At 45.8% G+C, this 27,192-nt stretch overlaps 1 protein-coding gene and 1 pseudogene across 2 annotated transcripts in view; both read left to right on the top strand.

The window, feature by feature from the left end:
* Window positions 1-231: 231 nt before the first annotated feature.
* FHL1 (four and a half LIM domains 1) overlaps window positions 232-27,192 on the top strand; it is a 35,489-nt gene continuing 8,528 nt past the window's right edge. The window contains exons 1-4 of one of the 2 annotated variants that reach the window (XM_033137640.1): window positions 232-316; window positions 14,306-14,487; window positions 18,221-18,395; window positions 25,031-25,200. In XM_033137640.1, the coding sequence (XP_032993531.1) occupies window positions 295-316; window positions 14,306-14,487; window positions 18,221-18,395; window positions 25,031-25,200 (549 nt within the window). In that variant the 5' untranslated portion in view covers window positions 232-294. The remainder of the gene's footprint in view (window positions 317-14,305; window positions 14,488-18,220; window positions 18,396-25,030; window positions 25,201-27,192) is intronic. The other variant, XM_033137641.1, reaches the window with a different exon arrangement.
* On the top strand, window positions 26,020-26,674 carry LOC117040091 (annotated as a pseudogene).

Raw genomic sequence — 27,192 nt, forward strand, 5'->3', positions numbered from 1 at the left:
GCTCAGATTCCTGCAGGGGCTACTCAGCGTTTTGGACATGTTCGGAGACTGAAGTAGCTGGGCAGGTATTTATACCCTGTTGGCGATGCCCTATTCTTCTCCCCTGAGATCACCTAAAATGGTAAGATGTTTTCCATGGGATGAGGGCCACCAGTCCCGGGCAAAGGGGTGTGGAGATCTCCTTGTGGCCCCCGCCCCCATATTAATAGCCTCCCTGAACTCGCAAACCAGGACAAGTTCTTATCAGCCAAGCTCCTAAAGTAGGGCTGCTTGGGAATTGATCCTCACTGAAGGATGGCTTATCACAGGCACGCAGGTAACCCTCTTCTGCGCCCCAAATATATATATGGCATTTTGTTGTCTTTTGTGCTTTGGGCAAGAGTTCGGGCTGGCTGGCTTGCTCTTTCTACTAACGAGTGTTGAACTAATTTGCTGATGAAGAAGTCAACGAAATAGTAGTTGTTATCCGGAAACACTGTTCAGAGTTGGACATCAGAATTGGACATTTGCTGATTATAAAAAGCTTCACAGCTTGGTTCTCTGCCAGGTAAAGTCTGGCATCGGGATTCATTTAAGGACTTTCAGAGACTTCAATTTGTTAGTTTTGATGTTTTGAATCCGTCCATAAAGTTTCATATTGTATTTGTTTCTGGTCATTGTGTTGCTGGCTTGCTCTTTCGACAGGATTTCAATGTGCTGGAAGTTCTTCCTTTGAGCTTCACGAGGGGGGGGGGGGCTTTCTGGTAAATAAGGGGACGCTCCGTGTGATGATATTCCTTCCAGGGAAGGTGCTAAGTGGTGGGCAGCAGGGTGTTTCATAAATTTTTATTTTTATGAAATGGCCGTTTTCCTATGTTGTGAAGGCTAAAATGTCAATTCAGCGGAGCAGGGTCAAGATATTAACTGATATGCATGAAATTTCAGAGATAGTCATAGCATAGTAAGATAAGACCTTTGGAGCAGGCAATAAAAAAAAAGTTTTTAATGAACCGCCCTACTGCCCTACCCTCCGCTGGGCTTCCCTCCGCCCCCCTCCAATCTCTGTTGTTGTGTGTCTTGGCTGAGGGGGAAAACAGAAGACGGATGGCCATCGGTCAGGGATGGTCTAGTTGAGATTCCTGCATTTCCCAAGGGGGTTGGCTAGATGACCCTCAGGGGTCCCTTCCGACTCTACAATTCTCTGGTGCAGCCTTGTGCAGAGTTTTAGGTACAAGTTGAATGCAAGGGGTGCATAGGATTGCAGCCCATCTTATGCACCGTCGGCTCAGGGATAAGTCCCACTGAGCATGATGAGACTAGAATTGCTGCTGTGCAGTCCTGTTTTTTTAAATAAATGTTTCCCTTTTCAGATAATACAGAGCATGGTGAAATCACAATAAATAAAACCCGCCCCTTCTGTAATTTCAAGCACTACTACAGGTTCCACACAGGGGCGGAGCAAGGGGGCGGGGGGCGGGCTGCCCCGGGTACCGCCCGGGGGGGTGACACTCTGGGGGCAGGCCCCACCCCTGCAATCAACACCGGCAGCGCGGCAACTTTTAAAAGGCTGCAACGCGCGAACAGCACGTTTGTGTGCTGCAGCCTTAAAGGTTGCCACACCGCATGGAAGGGGCACAGGCCGATCGTGCCCGCCATCTTGGGTGGACTGTGCGTGTCCACACATGCACAGTCCACCCAGGAGGCTGCGCACGCGTCGTGATGTCACGATGCATGCGTCATGACGTCAGGGGGCACGCGCTAGGGAGCGGCGCACCGTCCCCCCGGGGAGGGGTGCCTTCAGGTTTGCCGCCCCGGGCGGCAAAGCGGCTCGCTATGCCTCTGGCTCGACATAATATCTGTACTGCATTGTTTACTATGACAGAAACTCCCCGCTTTTTGTAACAAAGCACTCTTTTGCTAGACTCTTTTCAGGCACCTGCTAAAAGCATTGTTTTTCAGGCAAGCATGCCTAGACGTTTAGGAAGTTGACGTAATTTTAATCTTAATATTTTAGCTTTTGTATGTTTTTAAAGTAGGATTGCTTTTTAACCTGTATATAAGTGACACGAGGAAGCCCTTAGAGGAGTCACAAATCAATATTCACGCCCCTCGCCTGGCAGACTACCGGTGCCCATTGCTATTGTATGCAGATGATGCAGTAATTCTTTCCTACTCTCGAGTAGGATTAAACAGAGCATTGAAGATTGTTGTTCAGTCGTTCAGTCGTGTCCGACTCTTCGTGACCCCATGGACCAGAGCACGCCAGGCACGCCTATCCTTCACTGCCTCTCGTAGTTTGGCCAAACTCATGTTAGTAGCTTCGAGAACACTGTCCAACCATCTCATCCTCTGTTGTCTCCTTCTCCTTGTGCCCTCCATCTTTCCCAACATCAGGGTCTTTTCTAAGGAGTCTTCTCTTCTCATGAGGTGGCCGAAGTACTGGACCCTCAACTTCAGGATCTGCCCTTCCTGAAGATATTTGCTTCTTACTGTCGATCCAACCACCTATCCATAAACTATTCCAAATCTAAAATAATGTTCTTTTCTAGAAGTCGGAAACAATACACATGGAAGCTTGATGGTGGAACTAGTCTCAAAAATCCAAAATATGAGATGGAAAGCCCAACTCCAATATCTCCTTAATAAAGCGAAAGCCACATCATATGCACTTCTTCAATTTGATTTTACGGATGGCGCTCTGCATTGTGCCCTCGGCGTTGAATGTGTTTAAAACTGATTGATTTAAAGTAGGATTGTAAATTTTTCTTGATTTTACTGCTGTGGTGTTTTTTTTGTTTTTTGTTTTGGTAAACCACTTTGCAGGTTTTTTAAAATAAATTTCATTAAATAAATAAACAAGAAAAATAAAATAACAAGAGCTAAAACACAATCCATCCTGTAGATTTAAGTATCTGTCCATAGTCACCTACTTGTTATCAGAGGCCCAGAATCCACATTCCTTTGGAAGAAAATATGAAATAACGTAAAACCATTTTGGCAGCCTTCTTTACGGTCCAGCTCTCACTACTGGGAAAACCATAGCTTTAACTATACGGACCTTCGTCGGCAAGATGATGTCTCTGCTTTTTAAGATGCTGTCTAGGTTTGTCATTGCTTTTCTTCCAAGAAGCAGGCGTCTTCTAATTTCATGGCTGCTGTCACCATCTGCAGTGATCATTTATATAATTTAGGTGTAGAGAAATTAAACTGTTTGCTTTACTAAAACCCGAAGAGAGAAGTTTTGGACAGACCATTTGAGTCTAGGCGCTCTTGGGACAATCTTGCAGCACTAGGGATATTAGACTGGGAGGGATTTGAGTTTAGGCGAAGTCAGAAGTTAAATGTCCTGCGCCAGATCTGTAATTCTACCGAAGGGATATTGGCCTCTAGGCACAACGATGCGATTGGGACACAGGGTGGTACAGAAAAAAATTGCGTTAGAAACTTCACATGCAGGAAAGCTCCAAGCTAGACCCCTGGGACCACCACTTAAAAACAACTGAGGTCGCAGGTGAATCAACCCCCCCCCCAAAAAAAAACCTGCTGCCTTTCTGAGGTGGACAAATATCCTGACCTGGTACCCAGCAGCTTCCTAGGGTGATGTTATTGGGTCCATATTACAGATCAGGTAGACTGAGGCAGAGGGCGAGGGAAAGGGTGTTAACTTCTGTTACAGAAATGACGGGGGGCACATCTTTAAAGTTGTTAAATGTTACAAATATTATGTCTGAATGTATCCTTTTGACTTCACACTCAGGGAAGATACCTAGCTTTAAAAATCTGAAGAAGTGCGCATGCACACGAAGGCTCATACCAAGAACAAAACTAGTTGGTCTCTAAGGTGCCACTGGAAGGATTTTTTGATTTTATATTTTGTTTTAGCTTTATTTTTTTAAAAAAACTTTGCCAATTTCCTCCATTCCAATGCTATTTTGCCCTTGGAAAAAGGACTCTTTCCCCTGCCACCTCCCCAAATGTGAAGACCCACCTCCTACCTCAGGAAATGCCCAGAAGTGACAGTTGCTGGGCTCATCACCAGACTTGCCTCAGGCTCCAGACATGCAAAGGAAGTTCTGTTGTACTTTTGGGTGGTGGGTAAAGGTAAAGGGACCCCTGACCATTAGGTCCAGCCGTGTCCGACTCTGGGGTTGCGGCGCTCATCTTGCGTTACTGGCCGAGGGAGCTGGCGTACAGCTTCCGGGTCATGTGGCCAGCATGACAAAGCCACTTCTGGCGAACCAGAGCAGCGCACAGAAACGCCGTTTACCTTCCCGCCGGAGCGGTACCTATTTATCTACTTGCACTTTGACGTGCTTTCGAACTGCTAGATTGGCAGGAGCAGGGAGCGAGCAACAGGAGCTCACCCTGTCGCAGGGATTCAAACCGCCGACCTTCTGATCAGCAAGCCCTAGGCTCTGTGGTTTAACCCACAGCACCACCCGCATCCCTTTTGGGTGGTGGGTACTTAAGACATATTTTCCTATGCTAATCTTGTGTAACCCTCCCCTTTCTGATGGTTTTAGTGGTGTAGTAATGATGTATCGTTGATGCTGTGTGAACTGTATTCTGGGATACAGCGGGTTAAAAGAATTTTCTTTCAACATTTGCTTGGGTGGGCTCACAGCTTAGCCCCTTGTCTCTGTCTTCCATAAGCACTTTGGTGCTCATTCGCCCTAACTGTGTTCCTGCACTGTTCATGCTTCAATCCCACTTTGCCTGCTGACAGACGGACAGAGGCTGCAGAAATCATTTAGTGTCTTTCCAGAGACATTAGCCCACCCCACAAAAAGCTCTTTGCTTACCAGTTCCCCCTCCCTCCCGTTTGTTGAATGTGCTCCACAAACCGTTGCCACGACTCAAAATACTTGGCATATAGCCGGACCAAGTTCTGGGTAACTGATTGAAAGGGCAAGCGACTCAGGAAATAATGGGGTCATGTGCCTATATTTAGATTGGAGGGTGGGTGGGTGGGTGGGGTGCGTGCCAGAGAGAACATTGCAGAAATAAGTTAGCCATGAACACATCTTGGCCCCCTGCTTGCTTATTTCTCTTGTTCTGAGCTTCTGGCCGTGACCCTGTAGCTGTGAGAGCTTCAGACAGGAATGGCAGTCTGGCAGCCCCTGCGTCAGATCTGGGTCTCTGTCCTGATCTAACGCTGTTTGAAATAAATATAAAAATTTTAAAAATGGTCCAGTCGCACCTTAGAGACCAGCTCGGTTTGTTCTGGGTCGAAGCTTTCGTGTGCAGGCACACTTCTTCAGATACATGTGTTTTAAGAATTTTAAGGTCTTAGATATATAATAAATGTTCATAAGTGTACCGAGCAAACACGTACATGAATGTATAGGCCACATGTCTGAGGCAGCACAGAAAGACAGTCCTAAAACCATTTGGACCCCCAAGCTGACCAAGTGTTTCTCTGCAAGGAGGGAGGAGGTGAAAGAAACCTTTCCATTGTCTCAGCAATTAAGTGATTACCATCTCAAAGGAATGGCCAGACACCAGGAAAGGCAAAAGATAAGGCATTATCAGATAACCTGGCAGACAGGAGATAAAGCACTCAGATTTCTGTTGTAGACTGCCTTTTCTATGATGTAGGTATGATGTGTCTGGGGGGTGATCTTGAGCTACACCCCTTCTGTGATGTATGCATGTTTCTGGGGGTGGTCTTGAGCTCCAGGGCAGGGAATTTCAAAATGTCTATATAAGGGCAGGCACGCCTTTGTTCTAGGTCCTCCTTTGCTCTCCTGTTGCAACGGCTTTAATAAAGATCAGGCTTCCTAGCTGCTTTATTTCTCAATATTCTCTGGTTGGCCTCTGTTATTTTCTCCTACTGATGGAGAACCTACAAAGGACTCTATAAGGGCACTTGCGCCCCCCACAAGGGAATAAGGGCAGGTTTTGTTTACAACAGATGGTGACGCACGAAGGGACCTTAGGCTGCCCAGATTCTGGGGGCGAGGAAGGACTGGTGATCCAGCGCGCACCAGGCCATTTTGCCAGGAGGAGCCACCAGTCCTCCAGCAATCCCAGGATTGGGAAATAACTGGAGTTCCAGCGGGGCTAACCAGAAGAAGCAAAGTTCGATCAGGCCGGCCTTAAAGAACCAGTCAAGAGATCCTGGGATTGCCAGGAACAGTGCATGCGGAAGTGAGTATAAGCAGGAAACATGGGTAGTGGGCTCTTTAAACCACAGCAACCAAAATTATAAAACATTCTTTTTCCCTCTTTCAAATTAAACTTTCTCGCTCCCTTTTCATTTCCTAACTCTTACCCACAGACCCAAATCCATCAGAGTTTGCCCAGAGAAGCATCATCTGGGTTTCTTTCCCTTGAATTCTATCTGCAGACCTGGTCTTTCGGAGGGCGCCCAGAAAAGGTCCTGCACCTACTTCTGTACTGTACTATAATTCACAAACGCAGCCGCACCTCTGCCATGGCGATCCTTATTGGAGATGACCTGTGAACAAGAGAATGCAAAGGCATTTATTCATTTCCCACCTTTTGTTTCCAAGGTCCCGATTTGGCATTGCACTGTCCATTGCAAGTGTCCAGTAAGGAACCCCAAGTTTAGCTTGTAAAAGGCAGGAGGTTGCTGTGGGCTCCCTGGCTGTTGAATGACCAAAGGGGGGGGGACTTTGAACCATTGAGGGAAAAGAACCTCATGTGTGTTGCCCTAAATATTTGCCCCACATCTTATAACACATGGAAACAGAAGTCCCCAGACCCTTATATATAGTGGGAGGGTGGGGCGGGGTTTTCTCCGAAGGGTAGTAGGAGGCAGGTGATTTTATGGTTCCCAAAAGGAAACCTTCCTCTGCTTGTCCATATTGAGAGGATGCCAGCAAGGCTGAGCCTTTCTGTAAAAATGGATTACAGACCTGTGCCTCCATGATTGACATCTTCTTAATACTTGTATTCAATAATAATAATACTTGGCTGTCATGGTCAGGCAGACTTCTTCAGATCAGTCCCCAGACCCTTATATATACTGGGAGGGGAGTCCCCAGACCCTGATATATAGAGGGAGGGTGGGGTGGGGTGTTTCTCTGAAGGGTAGTAGGACTCAATGGGTATGGTTAACCTGTTGACGAGTGTGAATGACTGCAATTAGTCCTGCAGGAAAAAGCAAGGGATGGTATGCAGATAACCAAAAATAGCTTTAGCATATGCAATGAGACAAGAATCCAATATCTCTATTCAGGTCTCGTCATAGTTTTCAGCTGAGTGATAAGCTGCAATTCAGCCACTTCTCTTTCAAGTCTATTTCTGAAATTCTTTTGTAATAAGACAGCCGCTTGGAGATCCTGTATTGAATGTCCCAGGAGATGGAAGCGTTCTCCTGGCTTCTCTGCCTTGCAATTCCCAATGTTGGACTGATGTCCATTTATCCTTTGACGCAGGGTTTGGCCTGTTGGTCCAACACAGAGAGCCAAAGGGCGTGGTGGCATTTGATGGAATACACAACGTTCGAAGATGTGCCATTCAATAGGCCTGAGATGGGATGTTGGATGTTGTTGGGTCTGGTACCCATGTCCGTATTAAGTCTGGTTGCTGCACGATTGTGGGCGTGGAGTTCTTTAAGATTGGGTGGCTGTCGGTAGGCGAGGAAAGGTCTTCCTCCCAGAGCTTGGGAAAGGGAACCGTCGCCATCTAGGAAGGTTGCAAATCTCTGATGAGGCGTTGAACTGTTTTAACTTGGGAGCTGTATGTGATCGCTAGTGGCATTCTGTTGTTTCCTCTTTGGGGTCTGTCTCGCAGCCAGTTCTCTCTGGTGATCAGTCTGGCTTTGTCAATCTGTTGTTGAACTTTGAGTTCCAAAACATCTGAATCTAGGATCTGATGCTGTTTGAAAGAAGATCAATGTCCAAAGCAATTTTGGCCAAGAATATGAACAGCTGGGGAAACCCTGGGAGTTTGCCTGCCTCCTGTGTCCTGTCCCTTGATGGATGAGGTAGCAGCCGGCTTGATGAATGGGAGACAGGTCAAGGTTAACATAGCTGGAACTTTTGGCAAGTTGGAGGGGAGACAGCGCCCCAGACATTGAAGCAATTTGTTCCTTTGTGGATTAGGAAGCAAAACAGGCTGTTCTGCTCTGCAAAGAGCTGCTGGGTCATGTTATGTTATTAAAAAAACCACTGCTCCTTTTTCCCTTATGGGGTACCCAAGAGCCTGTCTAGAGTCCTTAAGTGGGTTTCCTATCAGTAGGAGAAAATTTGTTGTTGTTTAATCGTGTCCGACTCTTCGTGACCAGAGCACGCCAGGCACTCCTGTCTTCCACTGCCTCCCGCAGTTTGGTCAGACTCATGCTAGTTGCTTCGAGAACGCTGTCCAACCATCTCATCCTCTGTCGTCCCCTTCTCCTTGTGCCCTCCATCTTTCCCAACATCAGGGTCTTTCCCAGGGAGTCTTCTCTTCTCATGAGGTGGCCAAAGGATTGGAGCCTCAGCTTCAGGATCTGTCCTAGTGAGCACTCAGGGTTGATTTCTTTAAGGAAGGATAGGTTTGATCTTTTTGCAGTCCATGGGACTCTCAAGAGTCTCCTCCAGCACCATAATTCAAAAGCACCAATTCTTCAGTGATCAGTCTTCTTTATGGTCCAGCTCTCACTTCCATACATCACTACTCGGAAAACCATAGCTTTAACTATACGGACCTTTGTCGGCAAGGTGATGTCTCTGCTTTTGAAGATGCTGTCTAGGTTTGTCATTGCTTTCCTCCCAAGAAGCAGGCGTCTTTTAATTTCGTGACTGCTGTCACCATCTGCAGTGATCATGGAGCCCAAGAAAGTGAAATCTCTCACTGCCTCCATTTCTTCCCCTTCTATTTGCCAGGAGGTGATGGGATCAGTGGCCATGATCTTTGGTGTTTTTTTTTTTTATGTTGAGATTCAGACCATATTTTGCGCTCTCCTCTTTCACCCTCATTAAAAGGTTCTTTAATTCCTCCTCACTTTCTGCCATCAAGGTTGTGTCATCAACATATCTGAGGTTGTTGATATTTCTTCCGGCAATCTTAATTCCGGTTTGGGATTCATCCAGCCCAGCCTTTCGCATGATGAATTCTGCATATAAGTTAAATAAGCAGGGAGACAATATATGGAGAAGCAAAGCAGTCCAGGGGTGTCAAATTCAAATTCATCGGGGGCCGCATCAGCAGTTTGGTCACCCTCAAAGGGCCGGTTGTATCTGTAGGACTATGTGTCCACTCTTTATTATCATAAATTATTGTCACTGCATTCAATTAATACTGTTTTTTGCTGCAATGGGACCTTCTGCCTGCACTAAAACCAAGGACATTTCAAACAAACTCACATTACTTGGATCTTCTCTGCAAACTAGGAACAGGCCACACACAAACACATGCTCTTTGTCTCCCCTAAAGCACACCCACCCACACTCCGCAGACACTCACTCCTTGCCCCGTCTTGGTCAAAATGAAAGGCACTGGGGCACTTTTATGTGTGTCTTTTCCCTGGGAAGTGCTGGAATGTGGAAATGTGAGTGGTTGGGGGTATGTGTGTAAGGGAGCTAGGGTGGGGGAAGGCATTGCTAGCTCAAAACTTCATTGCCCTCCTCCCACATCATGCTTCCTGCCAATACTCTTCTGGAAGGAGGATTTCGGACTGGGAGTTTATGGGGACATTCTGCTCTCCCCAGCTGACCAGAAAGGCTTCCAAGTCCTTTTTGAAGAGCCTAGGAGACACTTTCCCCACCTACCAAAGACATTTAGCTCCACGATTCGCCCTGCCTGCCCCTCCCCAGATACTCAAAGTCCAAACCCTGGTTAGGTGCATTCAGAATGGTACAACACAACCTAAAAATACCGAAGGGCATAATTTGAAATACGTAAGAGATTTGAGGGCGGGGGGTGCTGCTGGGCAAGATCCTTTCTGATGGACACGAACGGCAATACTTAGCCCGCGAACAGGGGCAGAAAAATTACAGGCAGAAGCCATGTCTCTGAGCTTGTGCAGAATCCACGGAACACGTGAGGAGGTGTGCCTTTGTGAAAGCCTTGAGTCCCAGCACCTCTTCTCTCTCCCCCGCGCCCCCGGTCCGTTCAATATACGTTTTCACCACTGCCTCCTAAGCAGGCAATTCACTGAATAGATGCGGGAGCAGAGTTTGGGGGGAGAGACGAGAACGGAGGCAGACGACCCTCACCCACCCCCGCGCACCATGCAACCCTGGGGTGGCGCCCGCGGCCTCGGGGCAGCTTGCTCCCCATGTCTCCCCCCTCCGCTCCCCGCTTACTTTTGCACCCACTCCGTCCTCGCCGCGACCTCGAAGGGCTGCCGGATTCCTTCACAGGCGTCCCGGGGGGCGTGATCGTGGGGCATGGACCCCGGGGCCTTCGTAGCCTCGCTGGCGGCGGTGCCGCCGCCTTCCTCTTCTTCTGGGCGAGAGGCGAGTGCGTGTCGGGCATCAAATGGCGCCTGTCCGTCGGAGTGGCTCTCTGCGTCCACGCGTCCATCCCTGTGAGCGCCTTGGTCCCCTTCCCCCTCCTCCTCCCCCCTTCTCCTTCCTCCTCCTTCCTCCTCCTCGCCTCGCTCTGTGCGCCTTGGCGCTGAGCCTCTGGCGCGGAATCACCTCCCACGCTGCTGGATTTACAATGGAGCCGCGGCGGCGGCGGCGGCTCCAAGCTGCTGCCGCACGTGGGAGGTGTCCGGGGCGGCAGGCAGCTCTTGCCTCGGACCAGAAAAGCGGCAGTGGCAAAGGGAAACGCCGCCTCCTCCCCTCCGATCTCCCCCGTGCAGGCCTGGAAGGGGCCGAGCGCGCAGGACTGCTGCTTCGCCCCACTCCTCCTCTCTCCCCATGTCTGTCCCCCAGCTTCCTCCGCGCGCCTCCCGAGGTGTTTTTCGGGACGCCTTGCAAGGCGAGGAGGATCTGGTGGCTCCTGCTGCTGCTGGCTGTGGGTGGCGATGAGGCAGCTTTGCCCCGGCTCTCTTTTCTGGGCATTGTGGGTTACGCCCCGCCTGGGAGAAATTAGTGTGCAGGGCTTTTGAGGGTGCCGCGCATGCGCTGAAGAGGCGGCTTTCTTGTGTAAAAAAAAAAAAAGTGAGAATAAAAGGTGAAGGCTGGCGGCCGCCGGCGGCTACACGGGCCACATGACGAGGTCTGGCGGGCCGGATTCAGCCCACAGGCCTTGTGTTTGACACCTGTGAGCTAGGCTATTGGCTATTATGCGTGACCTCCATTCTAAAAAGACCATAAAGAACACCCAATTGTCGTATTTTTCCATGTATAACACACCCTGGTGTATTAGACGCCCCCAATTTTGGGGGACTCAAAATTAAGAAAACGGGGCCCCCCTTTTAAACTTTTTTTTTTAAGTAAAAAAAACAAAACCTAGTCTTACACATGGAAAAGTATGGTACCTTGACAATGGATTTTTGGGATCCTGAACAACCAGGACTTCTTAGAAAGAGATGGAAAAGTCCATGGACAAACAAAACTGTTTGCTTTACGCAGCCGCATATAGCTGGCCTTGGAGCAGCATAGTTTGGATAGTTCAAGCCTTTCCCCTTGTTTTGGAGGAGAGAAGGCTTGATTCCAGGCAGCTTCCCAGGCCCCCTGCTGGATCTCAAACGCAGTCTTTCAGAATGTGGGGTTTCAAATATCTTTTCCTGTGTCCGGGAGGTCCTCCTGGCTGGTTTTTTTAAACTTTGGTTTCCTGGTCTCTGCTGTGATGGTCTCCTTGTTGAGAATCACCCAGTTGTGTGTTTATTGTTCTGTGTAACCCTGGGAAATGTCAATCACTTTTCCTACCTGGGCAGTTCTCTTTCCACAAGGGCAGACATTGATGGCAGCTTTCTCCCGATTGAAGGGCAGAGTGTTTGAGGACCGGGACATTTGCAGGGAAACTCAAATTTGCTATGATACTACCAACATGACTGTCTGCTCGTGAGACATGGACCACTTATCAACGCCATCTCCAACTCCTCAAAAGATTCCATCAATGGGGTCTCCAAAAAATTTTGGGAATACACAAGTGAACCAATGCCAGTGTACTGGAAGAAGCAAAGATCGCCAGTGTCGAAGTCACGATTCTTCAACATCAACTTCTTGAAACCTGACAAGACAAAAGTATTCTTTTGGGGGGACGGGGTTGGATGGGTGTGAGGGACTCCCTGGTCCTGAGCGGGGCAACTGTGCCCCTGAAGGACCAGCTGTGCAGCCTGGGGGTCATTTTGGACCTAAGGAGGCACAAGTCCGTTCTGTGTCCAGGGCAGCTCTATCTGGTACGCTGAATGGGACCCTCCCTGCCCGCCAACTTGCCAGAGTGGCGCATGCTCTGGTTATCTCCCGCTTGGACTACTGCCACACACTCTACATGGAGCTACCTTGGAAGGTGACCTACATTGGCTCCCAGGATGTTTCCAGGCACAAAATAAAGTGTGGGTGCTGACCCCGAAAGCCCTAAACGGCCCAGCAGAGGAAACTTTCCTCTGGTTGTCAATATTAAGAGGAGGCCAGCAAGGTTGGACCTTTCTGTAAAATAAAGGATTTAAAGCAAGTCTGATCGAGGCCATATAACACCGGTCCTGAAAGACGTGTGTTGGCTCCCAGGACGTTTCCGGGCACAGTTTAAAGTGTTTGTGCTGACCTTGAAATCCCTAAACACCTCTGCCCAGTAGACCTGAAGGAGCGTCTCCACCCCAGACACCGGGTTCCCTCTCCTGAGGGCCTTCTGGCGGTTCCCTCCCTGCAAGAAGTGAAGCTACTAGGAACCAGGCAGAGGGCCTTCTCGGTGGTGGTGCCCGCTGTGACGAGCCCTTTCAGTGTCCCAACAAGAGCCCTCACAATTGTAAAAAGTTTCCCCTGACTGTGTCTCTCCCTAGGGTTCACCGACGACTAAAATGAATCCCCAAAATGATATTATGAGAGATGTCCTAGGGGTACCCTCAGTTCTCCACGTTCTTAAAGTGAAACTCCTGCCACCTTGGGATTCTCCCGCCCTGGGTTCCCAAACTGCTGCAGCTTGCCCTTTCCTTTCTGGCAACTGCGTGGCACCTTTGGCTTCCCTGCCCAGTCCTCTGTGTGTTAGGTAAATAAGCCACCCGTCCCCTTTTCCTCAAGGAAACCTCTAGTGCTTATCCCCTCAACCACACCTCTAGAGGTACTGACGCACTGCCCGAGTCCACAAACGTTGAACAACAAAAATATGTTTATTGAGGTAACTTATATATAAAGGAAGTTAAGGTAGATTGCGGTTACAATGTTCTTCATTTAGGTACATAAGCTTGGATACAACTTTAAACAGGAATAAACGTTTTCCTTTCCTAACCTAAGCCTAACCTCCAACCCGCTCTCCCTCTCACCCTCACTCCCTGACCCACAACCCACACCAACCGCCCCAACTGCCATTCTCCCCTTTTAAAAGGTGGAAAAGACCCGCCTCTGCGATTGTGCTGCCAGTCATCTAGAGTGGGTGTTAACTCTTCGAGTGCTGGGCACCTGCTCACACCCAGGCACAGGGTTGGTCCGTTACATTTGAGGGCCTTCTGGCGGTTCCCTCCCTGCAAGAAGTGAAGCTACTAGGAACCAGGCAGCGGGCCTTCTCGGTGGTGGTGCCCGCCCTGTGGAACACCCTCCCAGCAGATGTCAAGGAAATAAAACAACTATCCAACTTTTAGAAGACATTTAAAGGGAAGTTTTGAATGACTGTTCTTTCAAAGTATTTTTAATCTTTGTCGGAAGCCACCCAGAGTGCCTGGGGAAACCCAGCCCGATAGGCAGGGTATAAGTAATAAATTATTATTATTATTATTATTATTATTATTATTATTATTATTACTACTACTACTACTAGCTGACCTTTGTTTCCTGTTACGCATTACGATAAGATCCGGACGGCTAAAGGTGCACCCATGTGTGGGAATGAGTTTTCTTCTTAGGGAAGGTATGGTGAGGATGGCCGATTCTGTGAACAAAGAGCTACAAAGGAGCCCCAAGGAGGGCCCCTTCCCAGAACTGTTTATCAGCATGTCTTACATCCTGAGTTGCTAAGACAAGGCAAATGTTGAACTCACAAGCTTGACTCCCTAAGACAGGCATCGGCAACCTTCGGCCCTCTAGATGTTTTTGGCCTACAACTCCCATGATCCCTAGCTAGCAGGACCAGTGGTCAGGGATGATGGGAATTGTAGTCTCAAAACATCTGGAGGTCCGAAGGTTGCCTATGCCTGTCCAACACCATGTTCCAAGCTGCAGGTGCTTTTCCCGTTGGTCGTGGCCCAAACATGTGCTTCGCCATCTCCTTTGCCCTAAATAAATTATTATTATTATTATTATTATTATTATTATTATTATTATTATTACAGGGCCTACCAGCTACACAGTGGGCACCATGTCGGAGCGCTTTGACTGCCACTATTGCCGAGACAACTTGCACGGGAAGAAGTATGTGCAGAAGGAAGGGCGCCATTGTTGCATCAAATGCTTTGAGAAGTTCTGTGCCAACACCTGCGCCGAGTGCAAGAAGCCCATCGGGGCCGATTCCAAGGTACCGTATTTACTTGAGTATAAGCCTAGTTTTCCAGCACACTTTTTGTGCTTTAAAAGCTGCCCTCGGCTTATACTCAAGTCAACCATTCCTTAAGAAGTGTGCAAGAACGGCGGTTCTTTACTCTCCCCAGGCAGCTTGTTCCATTCCTGAACTGCTCACATAAATGCAAATTTTAGACCCCAGAAGGCAGAAAGCCTATCAGTTAAGGAAGTATTAAAACCCCACAGGTGCTCACTTTCCCTGGCTCCTGCTTAAACAGGACAGGATCCCATCCTACTCTGTATAACACAAGGGAACATTGCGCTGTGGGTTAAACCACAGAGCCCTAGGGCTTGCTGATCAGAAGAATGGCGGTTCGAAACCCTGCGATGGGGTGAGCTCAACAGCAGCAAAGGAGGAAGAGGAAGGAGCAGCCCAAAGGGCTGCTTTGGGCTGCTCGTTCCTCCTCTACCACAGTGGCAAAGGTGAACCGGCTTATACTTGAGTCAATAAGCTTTCCCACATTTTTGTAAGGAAATTAGGTGCCTCGGCTTATTTGGGTCGACTTATACTCGAGTATATACGGTAGTTATTTTAACAGTCTGCTTGTTTGCCGAACGGATATTTCCACTCCACGCTTCCCCCCCCCCTAAAGAAGTGTAGGGATGTTGAGGGAGGCAGGAGAGGACCCATTGTTTAATACAGGCATAGGCAAACTTGGCCCTCAAGCTGTTTTGGGACTACAACTCCCAACATCCCTAGCTAGCAGGACCAGTGGTCAGGGATGATGGGGATTGTCGTCGCAAAACAGCACACGTGAAAAACTTTCAACAAATCCTTATTTGGTGATGAATAGCCTTTGGATTCTGGACACATGGTCAGCAGACCCTGGGCACCTTCCACTGGAGATTCAACGGAATAGCTTTCACCCCACCATCAACCTAACAAGGAACCAATCTTTGCAATAAATGCATTTTCTGGACACTACTATAAAAACACAGGATAGGCACATAGACACCACCTGAGGCCGGAAACCACACGGCCAGCAAACATATCTACATGCTTCCGGCTACCACCCGAAATGTACCAAACAATCCATTGCTCCCCTAAGAGATCTGCAGCAAACCTTTTTGGAACTAAAATATCCACCTGATGGGGGAAAATAAAAATAAAATAAAAAAGGTATCTGAAGGAGTGTGCCTGCACACAAAAGCCTCTACCCAGAACAAACTGAGTTGGTCTCTAAGCTGCTAATTTTCTAACTGATTTCAACTGTGCTGGAAATAAATATATATTTTTACATATTTATTTTTTCATTATGAATTTGATTATGATTATCTTTTACATATTTCTTCCTAACTTGCACTAGCATGAGCAGAGGGCACCCCCCCCCCCGTTGAATGCACAGTGGTTGGCTTCTCACTCAGGCAGGGATGTCCAACCGGTAGATCACCAGATCCTTATCATGTACACAAATTTACGAGGGGGGGGGGCTAAAAAAACCCTCAACAACTCTGGGCAATCTACCCATCCCAGGCACGCTCCCCCTTCCTCCAATGACAACGGGTAGATCACTGCGAGTTTGTTTGTTTTTATACTGGGAGTAGATCACAGTCTCTTGGGAGCTGGGACATGCCTGAATATAACATGGCCTCCTCGTGACTGTTATTTCCCCCCCACCCCCAATAAAGAGAAGTGATGGGAAAATTTGGACTGGGAACTGCCAGATAAGAACCAATAGATGGCAGCGTTGGAGAGCCCTGCTAAAAAACATGAACATGCAAAACTTACTGGCCGGTTTGTCATTCATTCGTTTATTACGGTTATAAACCAGCTTGAGAGGCACATCTAGGACAGCTTTCACAAAAGTAAAATATGCATTTAAAACAATATACAGCAAACAGCTTAAGACTTAAAACTAATTTAAACGCCTAAACACATGAGAACCTAAAAGTTTAAAATTTGAGATACCATACAGATTGACCCTGTCACCCTGGGGGCTCACTTCGTCTATTTTCCCCGCAGACTAGTTTGTTCTGGGAAGATAGACCGTGCCCGCAAATCTGCGTGCAGAATCTGCTGACCACCCAGGTCATCTTTTGATCTTTGCCTAAGAGGAGAGGATTTAGTTTAGGCTTATCTGGAAGGTCAGCAAGCCTCTCCAATAGGGGGTAGTGGTGTCTCTGCATACCTCGTCATAAAAGGGGCATCTAAAAAATAAGTGTTCGGGGCTTCCTATTTCTCCTAGTGTGCAGGCGCAAAGTCTCTAGTCATATGGGACTTGACCAAAAGATCCTTCCAGAACCGGCGAGGGCAACGGCGTACTTCAGGCAAGAGTAAAGGCCCTTCTTGTGTTTCTGGATTTGATAAAATAGAGGTATGCTGCCAGGGCAGCAACATATATCTCGTTTTCTGCAATTATAAAATCAGGGGGCCTCAGGCAGTCCTGCTGTCTCTCGGAATCCATAATTCTTTGTCTGACCTGTTACGGAAATCTAGGTGCAAGGCTACTCAGCCACCTGGCCAGTTAGGCAAAACCACCAACCGGAGCAAAGAGCTTGACCAAAGTTTATTGCGCAACAGGTTTCAAGCCAAGATTGAACCACGGGAAAGGGGTTGCAAGAACTTTTAAAAGTTCCCTCGTTCTCCCAGAATACAGTTCATTACACATCATTCATACATCACTATTACATAGGTAAAACGTCAGAAAAGGGGTGGAAAGGGGAGGGTTATAAATGATTAACATAGTGGTAAAAAAAGATTAACAAAAGGGTAATGATTCCGGGCAACATGTGAATGGGTGTCAAGTGTTGGAAGGACCATCTTGAGCACCCACTGGGAGAGAACGATGGGCTCTTGTTAGTCTGCATAGTCTGTCACACAGCAAAGTCCGGAGGAAAGCATTTGCTCAGAGATTATCTCTCTGGGTCCCCTCCTGTAAATGTGATCTCTCGCTTGCTGGATTATGGAGGAGCCAAGCGTTTGTGGGTCCTTGACCAGAGTTAGAAAATGGCTTTGGAATGAAGAGAGTCCATGAAAGTATCGATTTTATACGAATTTCCAAACATTTGAGGCTTATTCTATTGTTTAATTCAATTCGGAAGCAGTCTAGGTTGACTCTTGTTGCAATGTATCTAGCGAGAGGTTTCGATTCCATTGTTACCTCAGTAGGAGTTTTTGTGGGTAATGGAGTGAGCTTTTGCTGAGCTGAGCTCATCCTGCAGAGGCTGCAGAGACCAATGCATTTCCCTGATGGGTTCGCTTAACGGCATCACTACGTACCCCAATGAGTTTACTCAGGAGGAGACTTTGCTTAAATGCCCCGCCCCTCGTAATTTCCGTAACAGACCTCAGATCTTGCTTGATCCAGGCCCAAATTTAAAAGGGCCTGGGAAGCAAAGTCCAATTTCTGGAGAGTGTTCAGGTTTCTGTAGTTACACACTCTTGCCTTTAAATAGGAAACAGTGAAAATCATTGGGTGGAGGAGGGGAAACGTACAGAGAAACTGGAGCCGAAACTCAATAAGCTAAGGCTGTCAGATAGACAGAGATAGATAGATAGTTGATAGATAGATAGATAGATAGATAGATAGATAGATAGATAGAGGGCTGGCTGGCTGGCTGGCTGGATCAATCGATCGATCGATCGATCGATCAAGACCAGGGAGTCCCCCCTGCCCCCCACAACAGGATTTCTGTCTTGTCAGGATTCAACCTCAATTCTGCTGCCTTCCCCTCCTCCCTCCCTCCAGGAGCTGCATTTCAAGAACCGCTACTGGCACGAAAACTGCTTCCGCTGCTTCAAGTGCTCTGCGTCTCTGGTCAACGAACCCTTCATGCTGAAGGAGCACAACAAAGTGTGGTGTAACAAGTGCACCATGGATCAGGCCCCCCACTGCAAGGGCTGCCAGAAACCCATCGTGGCAGGTAAGACTCCTCTTGGCTGCCTTGCACCCCTTTGCTTCTCGCCCCCCTAGACTATGGAGCCTTGTCATGGAGCGGCCGGCAGGCTTACAGAAGATTTCTCTTACTGAAATACTTACAGGTAGGTAGCCGTGTTGGTCTGCCGTAGTTGAAACAAAATTTAAAAAATTCCTTCCAGTACCTTAGAGACCAACTAAGTTTGTTCTTGACTTAGTTTGCATGCACACGAAAGCTCATACCAAGAACAAACTTAGTTGGTCTCGAAATACTTACGTAACATGAATTCATTTGTAACATTGCGCACAAAACCAGGGCTGTCTTGAGCATACAAGCCACCGGGGTGCAAAGACCCGCCCAGTGCCTAATAATAATAATAATAATAATAATAATAATATTTTATTTATACCCTGCCCATCTGGCTGTGTTACCCCAGCCACTGTGGGTGGCTCCAAATTGAGTGTTAAAAACAATGCAGCATTAAATATTTAAAAACTTCCCTAAACAGGCTGCCTTCAGATGTCTTTTAAAATAAAAGTCAGATAGTTGCTTATTTCCTTGACATCTGCTGGGAGGGCGTTCCACAGGGCGGGCGCCACTACCAAAAAGGCCCTCTGCCTGGTTTCCTGTAACCTAGCTTCTCGCAGGGAGGGAACTGCCAGAAGGCCCTGGGGAGAGGTAACCCGGCATCCGAGGTGAAGGCCCTCCTTCAGGTCTACTGGACTGAGGCCGTTGAGGGCTTTCAAGGTCAGCACCAGCTCTTTGAATTGTGCTCAGAAATGTACTGGGAGCCAAGGCAGGTCTCTCAGGACCGGTGTTGTGTGGTCTCGGTGGCTGCTCCCAGTCCCCAGTTTGGCTGCCACATTCTGGATTAATTGAGTCACCTTCAAAGGGAGCTCCACATAGAGCACATTGCAGTAGTCCAAGCGGGAGATAACCAGAGCATGCACCACTCTGGCAAGACGGTCCACAGGCAGGGAGGGACTCATCCAGCATCCCAGATGGAGCTGTCCTGGACACAGAATGGACCTGCGCCTCCATGGACAGCTGTGAGTCCAAAATGACCCCCAGGCTGTGCACCTGGTCCTTCAGGGGAACAGTTACCCCATTCAGGATCAGGGAGTCCTCCATACCAGCCTGTACCCTGTCCCCCAAGAACAGGACTTCTGCCTTGTCAGGATTCAACTCTCAACCCGTTAGCCACCATCTATCCTCCAACCGCCTCCAGGCACTCACACAGGATCTTCACTGTCCTCACTGGTTCTGATTTAAAAGAGAGTTAGAGTTGGGTATCACCCGCATATTGATGACCCCCCAGCCCAACCCCCCTGATGATCTCTCCCAGAGGCTTCATATAGATATTAAAAAGCATGGGGGAGAGGACAGAGCCCTACAGCACCCCACAAGTGAGAGCCCAGGGATCTGAACACTCATCCCCCCCACTTTCTGGACAAAAGTTAGTTTAGCCCTTCGTATCTGTGCCGCCAGGGTGCAAAGACCAGCCCATTTAGTTAATTTCACACACACGGCACCGCAGAGAATGACAAATGCCGCCGGTGAGTCTGACAGGCGCTGCCATTGCGAATGACAAGTGCCACTGCGGGAGTGCCACATCTTTGGTAAACGAGAAGAAGAGCTTATCACTACCCTAAGGAGTCTCAAAGCAGCTCCTTTTCCCTTCCTCTGTGAGGTGAGTGGGGCTGAGAGACTTCAGAGAAGTGGGAGAGGCCCAAGGTCACCCAGCAGCTGCATGTGGAGGAGCGGGGACGCAAACCCAGTTCACCAGATTACGAGTCCACCGCTCTTAACCACTACACCCCACTGGCTCTGAGCGCACAAAGTCAAAAGTACTCGAGTCTTTTGTTTTTCTAGATCTGGCAAATGCAAACTCAGCCCTCCAAATGTTTGGGGAGCACAACTCCCATCCTCCCTGACCGCTGTGAGCTAGGGAGGATGGGAGTTGTAGGCCAAAAACAGCTGGAGGGCTAGGCAGTACCCTTCCACCTGGCATGACCCAACTTGGCCCTCCAGCTGTTTTGGGACTACAATTCCCATCATCCCTGACCCTTGGTCCTGTTAGCTAGGGATCATGGGATTTGTATTCCCAAAACATCTGGAGGGCCGAGTTTGCCAATGCCTGTTCTAGCTTGATCAAAATTACCGTATTTCCCTGTGTATAAGACTTGGTTCCCGCCCTTAAAAATAATGTAAAAAATGAGATGGCGTCTTATACACGGATCCATCTAACACCCCCCCCCGTTTTCTTCAATCTGATTCCCCCCAATAGGGGGCTTCTTATGCATGGGGACGTCTTATAGACGGGGAAATACGGTATTTATTTTTTCATAACAGGTAGGTAGTTAAGAGCTCTTAAGAAAGGCAGACTGTAAGAACCATATAAATAATCAAATCAGGTAGCTATTGCAGAAATAGGTACTGTATACTTCATTGTCTGTTGGAACAGAGGAGTTTTCAGCGGGTATTTAAAAGTGGAAACAGAGGGTTCCCACCGAATCTCTGGTAGCAGAATATTCTGCAATAATGGTTTGGTTTCCTTTTCATTGTCAAACGAACATTCAGGCATCATTGCTTGCGGAAAGCGGAGTTGCGAACTGTTTCCCGGCTTTCTGGTTGACATGGGATTTTTGACCTGGAAGAGCACACAAGCTTTTTGCCAACCCCACCCTGCTATTTGACATGTAATATAGTCCAAGAGATTTACTCTTCTTATTATTTTTCATTTTCATTTTCATTTCATTTAATTGTTATGCAGAATCTAGTGTCAATTATGACATTGATAAAAATCCCCGTTTCCTCTCTCACTTTGTTTCCGTGACTTCCCTCTGCCACAACATGACACCCTTTCATTTTTTGAACTTGTCATTTTGTGTGTGTGTGTGTGTGTGTGTGTGTGTGTGTGTGTGTACCTAAAACTACTCAGTTGGCCTCTAAGGCACTGCTTTTTATTTTTAAAATTCTTTTGGAAGGATTCTTTGAAAGACTTTATTAAGTCTTTTTGGAAGACTTGATTCTTTTAAGGGAGTTTTTAGATTTTTAAGAAGAGTCTTTAGAACTATCTTTTTAAAGAATGGTTTTGGTTTATTTTGATGGCAGACCAACACGCCTGCTACTGGAAGGAGTTTTTTAATTTTTAATTTTGTTTTGACTACTTAAATCTGTTAGATATATATATCCCTAACCCCTATGTTGTGTTTTTAATATTTGATTGGCAGCCACCCAGAGTGGCTGGGAAAACCTAGCCAGATGGGTGGGCTATAAGTATTATTATTATTATTATTATTATTATTATTATTATTATTATTATTATTACTATTTTTTAAATTTATTTATTTATTTAATTTATTACATCTATACAAAAGAAAAAAGAACATTGAATAAAAAAAAAGATAAGCAAAGAATAGCAATGTTAAAAGATTACATGTTAAATTCTTCCTAAAAAACCACAAAATGTATTCAATTAATGCCTTCCTATATTCCCAATAATTCAGTTGTAAATAATACAAAGCAAAACATAACATCCAATTCCATATTCATATAAATCAATTCTACTAACCTTTAGTAATACTTCTTTCTTCCTTTCTTCTGTCCATACTTGTCTATTTCTACTATCTGTTACTTCCCCTTCCCTTACAGCTTCCACTTGTCTTCATCCTAGGTTGTCAGTCTGTCTCTTCTAGTTTACTACTTTGGTACTCTTGTGTAATACTTCTATTTTATTTTCTTGTATTTTCCTTGCTAACTTTTAGCTCCCAATACAGAGTGCTTAGAAATGGAGCCAGCATTTCACAGTGGGGCATTGCTTTTTCAGGTAGTCTCCAAATTTCCCCCAATCTTGTTGGAATTTTTGGTCACTACTTCCTCTGATTTTATCAGTTAATTTAGCCAGGTCTATATAATTAAATAATTTTTCTTGCCAATCCTTAATTGCTGGTACTTCTTTCTTTTTCCAATACTGGGTGATCAACATTCTCGCCACTGCCGTGGCGTAATGAAAAAGTTTCTCATCTTGTTTATTTATTTCCCCATCCAAAATTCCGAGCAAAAATAATTCCGGCTTTTTCTTTATGTTATATTTCATCATTTTTTAAAATTTCTTCTAAAACCTGGCTCCAAAAATTTTGAATCACCCCGCAATGCCACCACATGTGTAAGAAGGTCCCCTCTTCCTTTTGACATTTCCAGCAAAGGTTGCTTTTTGTTTTGTACATCTTGTGTATTTTACTTGGAGTCATATACCACCTGTAGAACATCTTAATCATGTTTTCCTTAATCCCCTCTGCTGCTGTAAACTTCCATGCTTATTTCCAGAGTCTTTCCCATTTTTCCAAATCAATTGTCTTACCCAATTCTCTCACCCACTTAATCATAGTTTCTTTCACCATCTCATCTTTAACCTCCCATTCCAGTAATATATTATACATATTTGATATTAATTTATTTCTGCTTTGTAACAGGTGTATTTCTAATAAAGAAGGTTCGTTTAGAAACCCTTTTTGTGTCCTGTCTTGGTTAAATTTACTATTTATTTGATGGTATTGGATCCAACCCGTTAAGAAATGTTTAATATCATTATACTCCTTTATTTTTAATTTTCCGTCTTTTTGTTCTATCAGATCTTTATATTTGCCCCAGTTTGCATTGGAGTTTATTTTTTTAACTGTAATTATTTCGATTGGAGAGATCCATTTAGGTGTTTTAGGTTCCAATAATCTTTGGTGTTTTCCCCAAATTTTCAATAGAGACTTTTTGATAATATGATTTATGTGCTTTTAATTTATTTTCCACCAGGTAGGCATGCCAGCCAAATTTGTTTTCAAACCCCTCAAGATCCAGTAATTCATGATTTTCTAGTAATAACCATTCTTTTAGCCATAAAAAACCTGCCGCATCATGATAAAGTTTTAAATCGGGTAATGCCAAACCACCTCTGTCCTTAGTGTCAATCAGTAATTTATATTTAATTCTTGCAGGCTTATAATTCCACACGAATTTTATGACATCCTTCTTCCATTGCTTAAAGATGGTTGTAGATGTTCCCAGTATTGGTATCATTTGGAAGAGGAACAACATTTTTGGAAGAATATTCATCTTAATAGTTGCGATTCTACCTAAAAGGGATAAGTTTAATCTATTCCAGGTCTCCAACTCCTTCTTTATTTCTTTCCATACCTTAATATAATTATCTTTAAACAAATTATTTGTATTATTGGTGATCCATATTCCCAGATACTTTACTTACCACTTTCAGTCCTACTTCCTTTTGTAGTCCCTCAATTTCTTCCTTCGTCAGGTTTTTAGTCAAGATATTGGTTTTGTTCTTATTTAAACTAAGGCCTGCCAGGCTCCCATATTCTTCCACTCTCTCTGTACTCTGCTTAATACTTACTATTGGGTCTTCTACCATAATAATAACATCATCAGCGAATGCTTTGATTTTATGAACATCTCTTCCGTTCCTGATGCCTTTAATTTTATCATCATTTCTCATATTTTCCAATAGAAATTCCAAACACAATATAAAAAGTAGTGGGGATAAAGGGCAGCCCTGTCTGGTACCTCTTTTTATATCTATTTCTCCCGTTATCTCACTATTTATTATAAGTTTCGCTCTCTGATGGGCGGGGTATAAATAATAAATTATTATTATTATTATTATATATTGCTTCCACTGCATTTAAGAAATTTTTGCCAAATCCTAATGATCTTACTGCGCTTTTGAGGAATGGCCATGAAACTTTGTCAAAGGCTTTTTCTGCGTCCAGGAGCAGAAGGGCCGCTTTTTTCTCTCTCTTTACACTCAAGTATTCCAAAATATCAATGACGTTCCTCATATTACTATACATATACCTATTTGGTAGAAAGCCCGCCTGGTCCCTGTTTATCTTATCACCCAATAATTTTTTTAGCCGATTTGCCATAATTCCGGTAAATAATTTATAATCATTATTTAAAAGGGAAATTGGTCTATAATTTTTAACCTGCTTGTTATCTGCTCCTTGCTTGGGGATAACTGAAATAAGTGCTTCTTCCCACGATTTTGGAGTAATCCCTTTGTCGCAAATTCCTATTACTATTACTATTATTACTGCCAGCTTGCCTTTCTCGGATCACAACTTTCTCAGCGCCACAAATTGCCTCAATCTGGCAGTGAAAAAACACACACACCAAGAACTCTGGCCAGAAATTTCAATACTAGGAATAAATCCTACTCATGAGTTGCAGTCAAATAAAGGTATATATTCTAGTAAGAGTTACAGGCTTGTAAATTCTAACAGAAAAACAGCTTTAAAGTCACATACATATAATTCCTTACAATGTAGAACATAAAAGGTTTGACTCAACAACAAATGATGTATAAGTCCGTATCCAAAAGTATTCAAAAGGTCGTTTTGTATGTGGAGCTGGAGTCAAGAGTCGATTCAAAGAAAGAACCCAGGACAGAGCCCTGTTTCAGTATGAATGCCTTTGTCAGCTAATGTGTGAGTTCGTGTTAGTTAGTAAAGTACCAAGTGGTTCTATGTTTTTCAAATGTAGCATCTACGTATGAAGCGATCGACGTGTCTCTATGCGTTTTCCAATCTGGCAGCAAGCACCACCTCCTTCCCTCCCTCTCTTTGCAGGTGACCAGAATGTGGAATACAAGAAGACAATCTGGCACAAGGAGTGCTTCACCTGCAGCCAGTGCAAGCAGGTGATTGGCACCGCCAGCTTCTTCCCCAAGGATGACGAGATCTATTGCACCTCCTGCCATGAGCAGAAATTTGCCAAGACCTGCACAAAGTGCAAGCAGGTAAGTCGTGCCAAACCCCCACTCGCTTACCTGGATCCCATTTGGATCCCGTCTTTTCTCCAAATGGCTCGGAGCTGTGCTCATTATCGGAGTTTCCTCCGCTGGTTCGGAAGGAGGAAGGTGCGCCAAAAGGCACTTATGCAGACCGATGCGGCGCCCGCTCTTCTTTCACTGCGGCGTATCCTGGTGCAGTTCTTGAACGGAGGACATATGGTGGAGGTAAGGTCAGGGTCAAGGGACTCCTGGATGGTTCAGTCCAGTCCAAGGAGGTGATGGGGTTGCAGTGCTCATAGGGGTTAGGGATAGGGGAAAGGGATGCAGACATGGAGAAGAGAAGGTTAAGGGGTGATATGATAGCCATGTTCAAATATATAAAAGGATAGAATCATAGAATCCTAGAGTTGGAAGAGACCCCAAGGGCCATCCAGTCCAATCCCCTGCCAAGCAGGAAACACCACCAAAGCATTCCTGACAGATGGCTGTCAAGCCTCCGCATAAAGACCTCCAAAGAAGCAGATCATATAGAGGAGGGAGAAAGGTTGTTTTCTGCTGCTCCAGAGAAGCGGACACGGAGGAATGGATTCAAACTACAAGAAAGAAGATTCCACCTAAACATTAGGAAGAACTTCCTGACAGTGAGAGCTGTTCGACAGTGGAATTTGCTGCGAAGGAGTGTGGTGGAGTCTCCTTCTTTGGAGGTCTTTAAGCGGAGGCTTGACAGCCATCTGTCAGGAATGCTTTGATGGTGTTTCCTGCTTGGCAGGGGGTTGGGCTGGATGGCCCTTGTGGTCTCTTCCAACTCTAGGATTCTAGGATTCTATGATTATTGTTGGCATAATCAGGCATGCAGAAAAAGCACCAACAAACATTCTCTACAAAGTTGATGACATGACTGCAGCCCCGATGGATGTCAGGCAGTAGTGGTAGTGAGAATGTTGTGTGCCTCCTGGAATGTATGTGAAAGTTCTAGGCCACCTGCGATCTTTCCAGAACAAGAAAAGCATTGTTGCATTCAGGATCCTGCCACTTGAAGATATGAATTTACCACGCACATGCTTGAAGTCGTAAACGCCCATATGATCCTCAGAAAAGGCAATATGCCCATGTCAATGAAGATGCCACAACCACCTGGTTTGATTGGGATGGGCAACATGTCAAGTTATGGAGGAAATGGCGCCTTGCCAGTGAGTGGGCTCACAGCACACCAGACTCAGATTCTGAATCTGATTAAAAGCTCCGCATCTGCTGAGGGGATAAGTCTTCAGGCTCTGCAGTCCCAGTTGCGTAGTGTTAATCTGCCAACACTGAAGAAAGCTGTTGGATTTCTTTGCAGCAAGGGACGTATGTATTCCACTATAGATGATGAGCACTTTAAATCTACAAATGCCGATTAATGCTTTGTTTAGATATGATATCTTGGTCTAGTAAACTATTAGACCAAGATTATCATATCTGAACTGAGCTGAAGTGCCCTTTGAATCAGACTGCTATGGAATGAGTGGTTTCTGCCCAGATCAACCATCAGATTATAATGCCGAAGTGACAAACTGTACATCTATAGAAGGTAGTATCTTTATCTTTTGATGGTGAACATACTATTCTAGATAGACATAAGTAGTGCACAAATTAATAATAGTATAAGGATACACAAGCAAGTGCATGTATTTCAGAAGAGAAAAATGGGCTTGATGGGAAGAACATACAAACTTATAAGTCTTTGCTCATATTATATTTTGGGCAATTTTGGAAGTGATGACTCCACCCAGCTGTGACCCTCGACTGGTTGCCATGGTTTGGAAATGGCTCGTCAGATTTCTCTATAGGTAGAAGAAAAATGCTTAGAGTTGTTATATTTTTTTAAAAAAAATTCTGAACACGTCTGTTCCCTACTGCACTTTGAATGCCGAGTAGCCTTTTTTCAATGAACATTTCCTATCTCAATAAAGCTATTTTTATTTTGCAAAAAAAGAGAAATATAATGCAATTTCAATT

Source organism: Lacerta agilis, chromosome Z (genome assembly GCF_009819535.1).
Source record: "Lacerta agilis isolate rLacAgi1 chromosome Z, rLacAgi1.pri, whole genome shotgun sequence".
Taxonomy (NCBI): Eukaryota; Metazoa; Chordata; class Lepidosauria; order Squamata; family Lacertidae; genus Lacerta; species Lacerta agilis.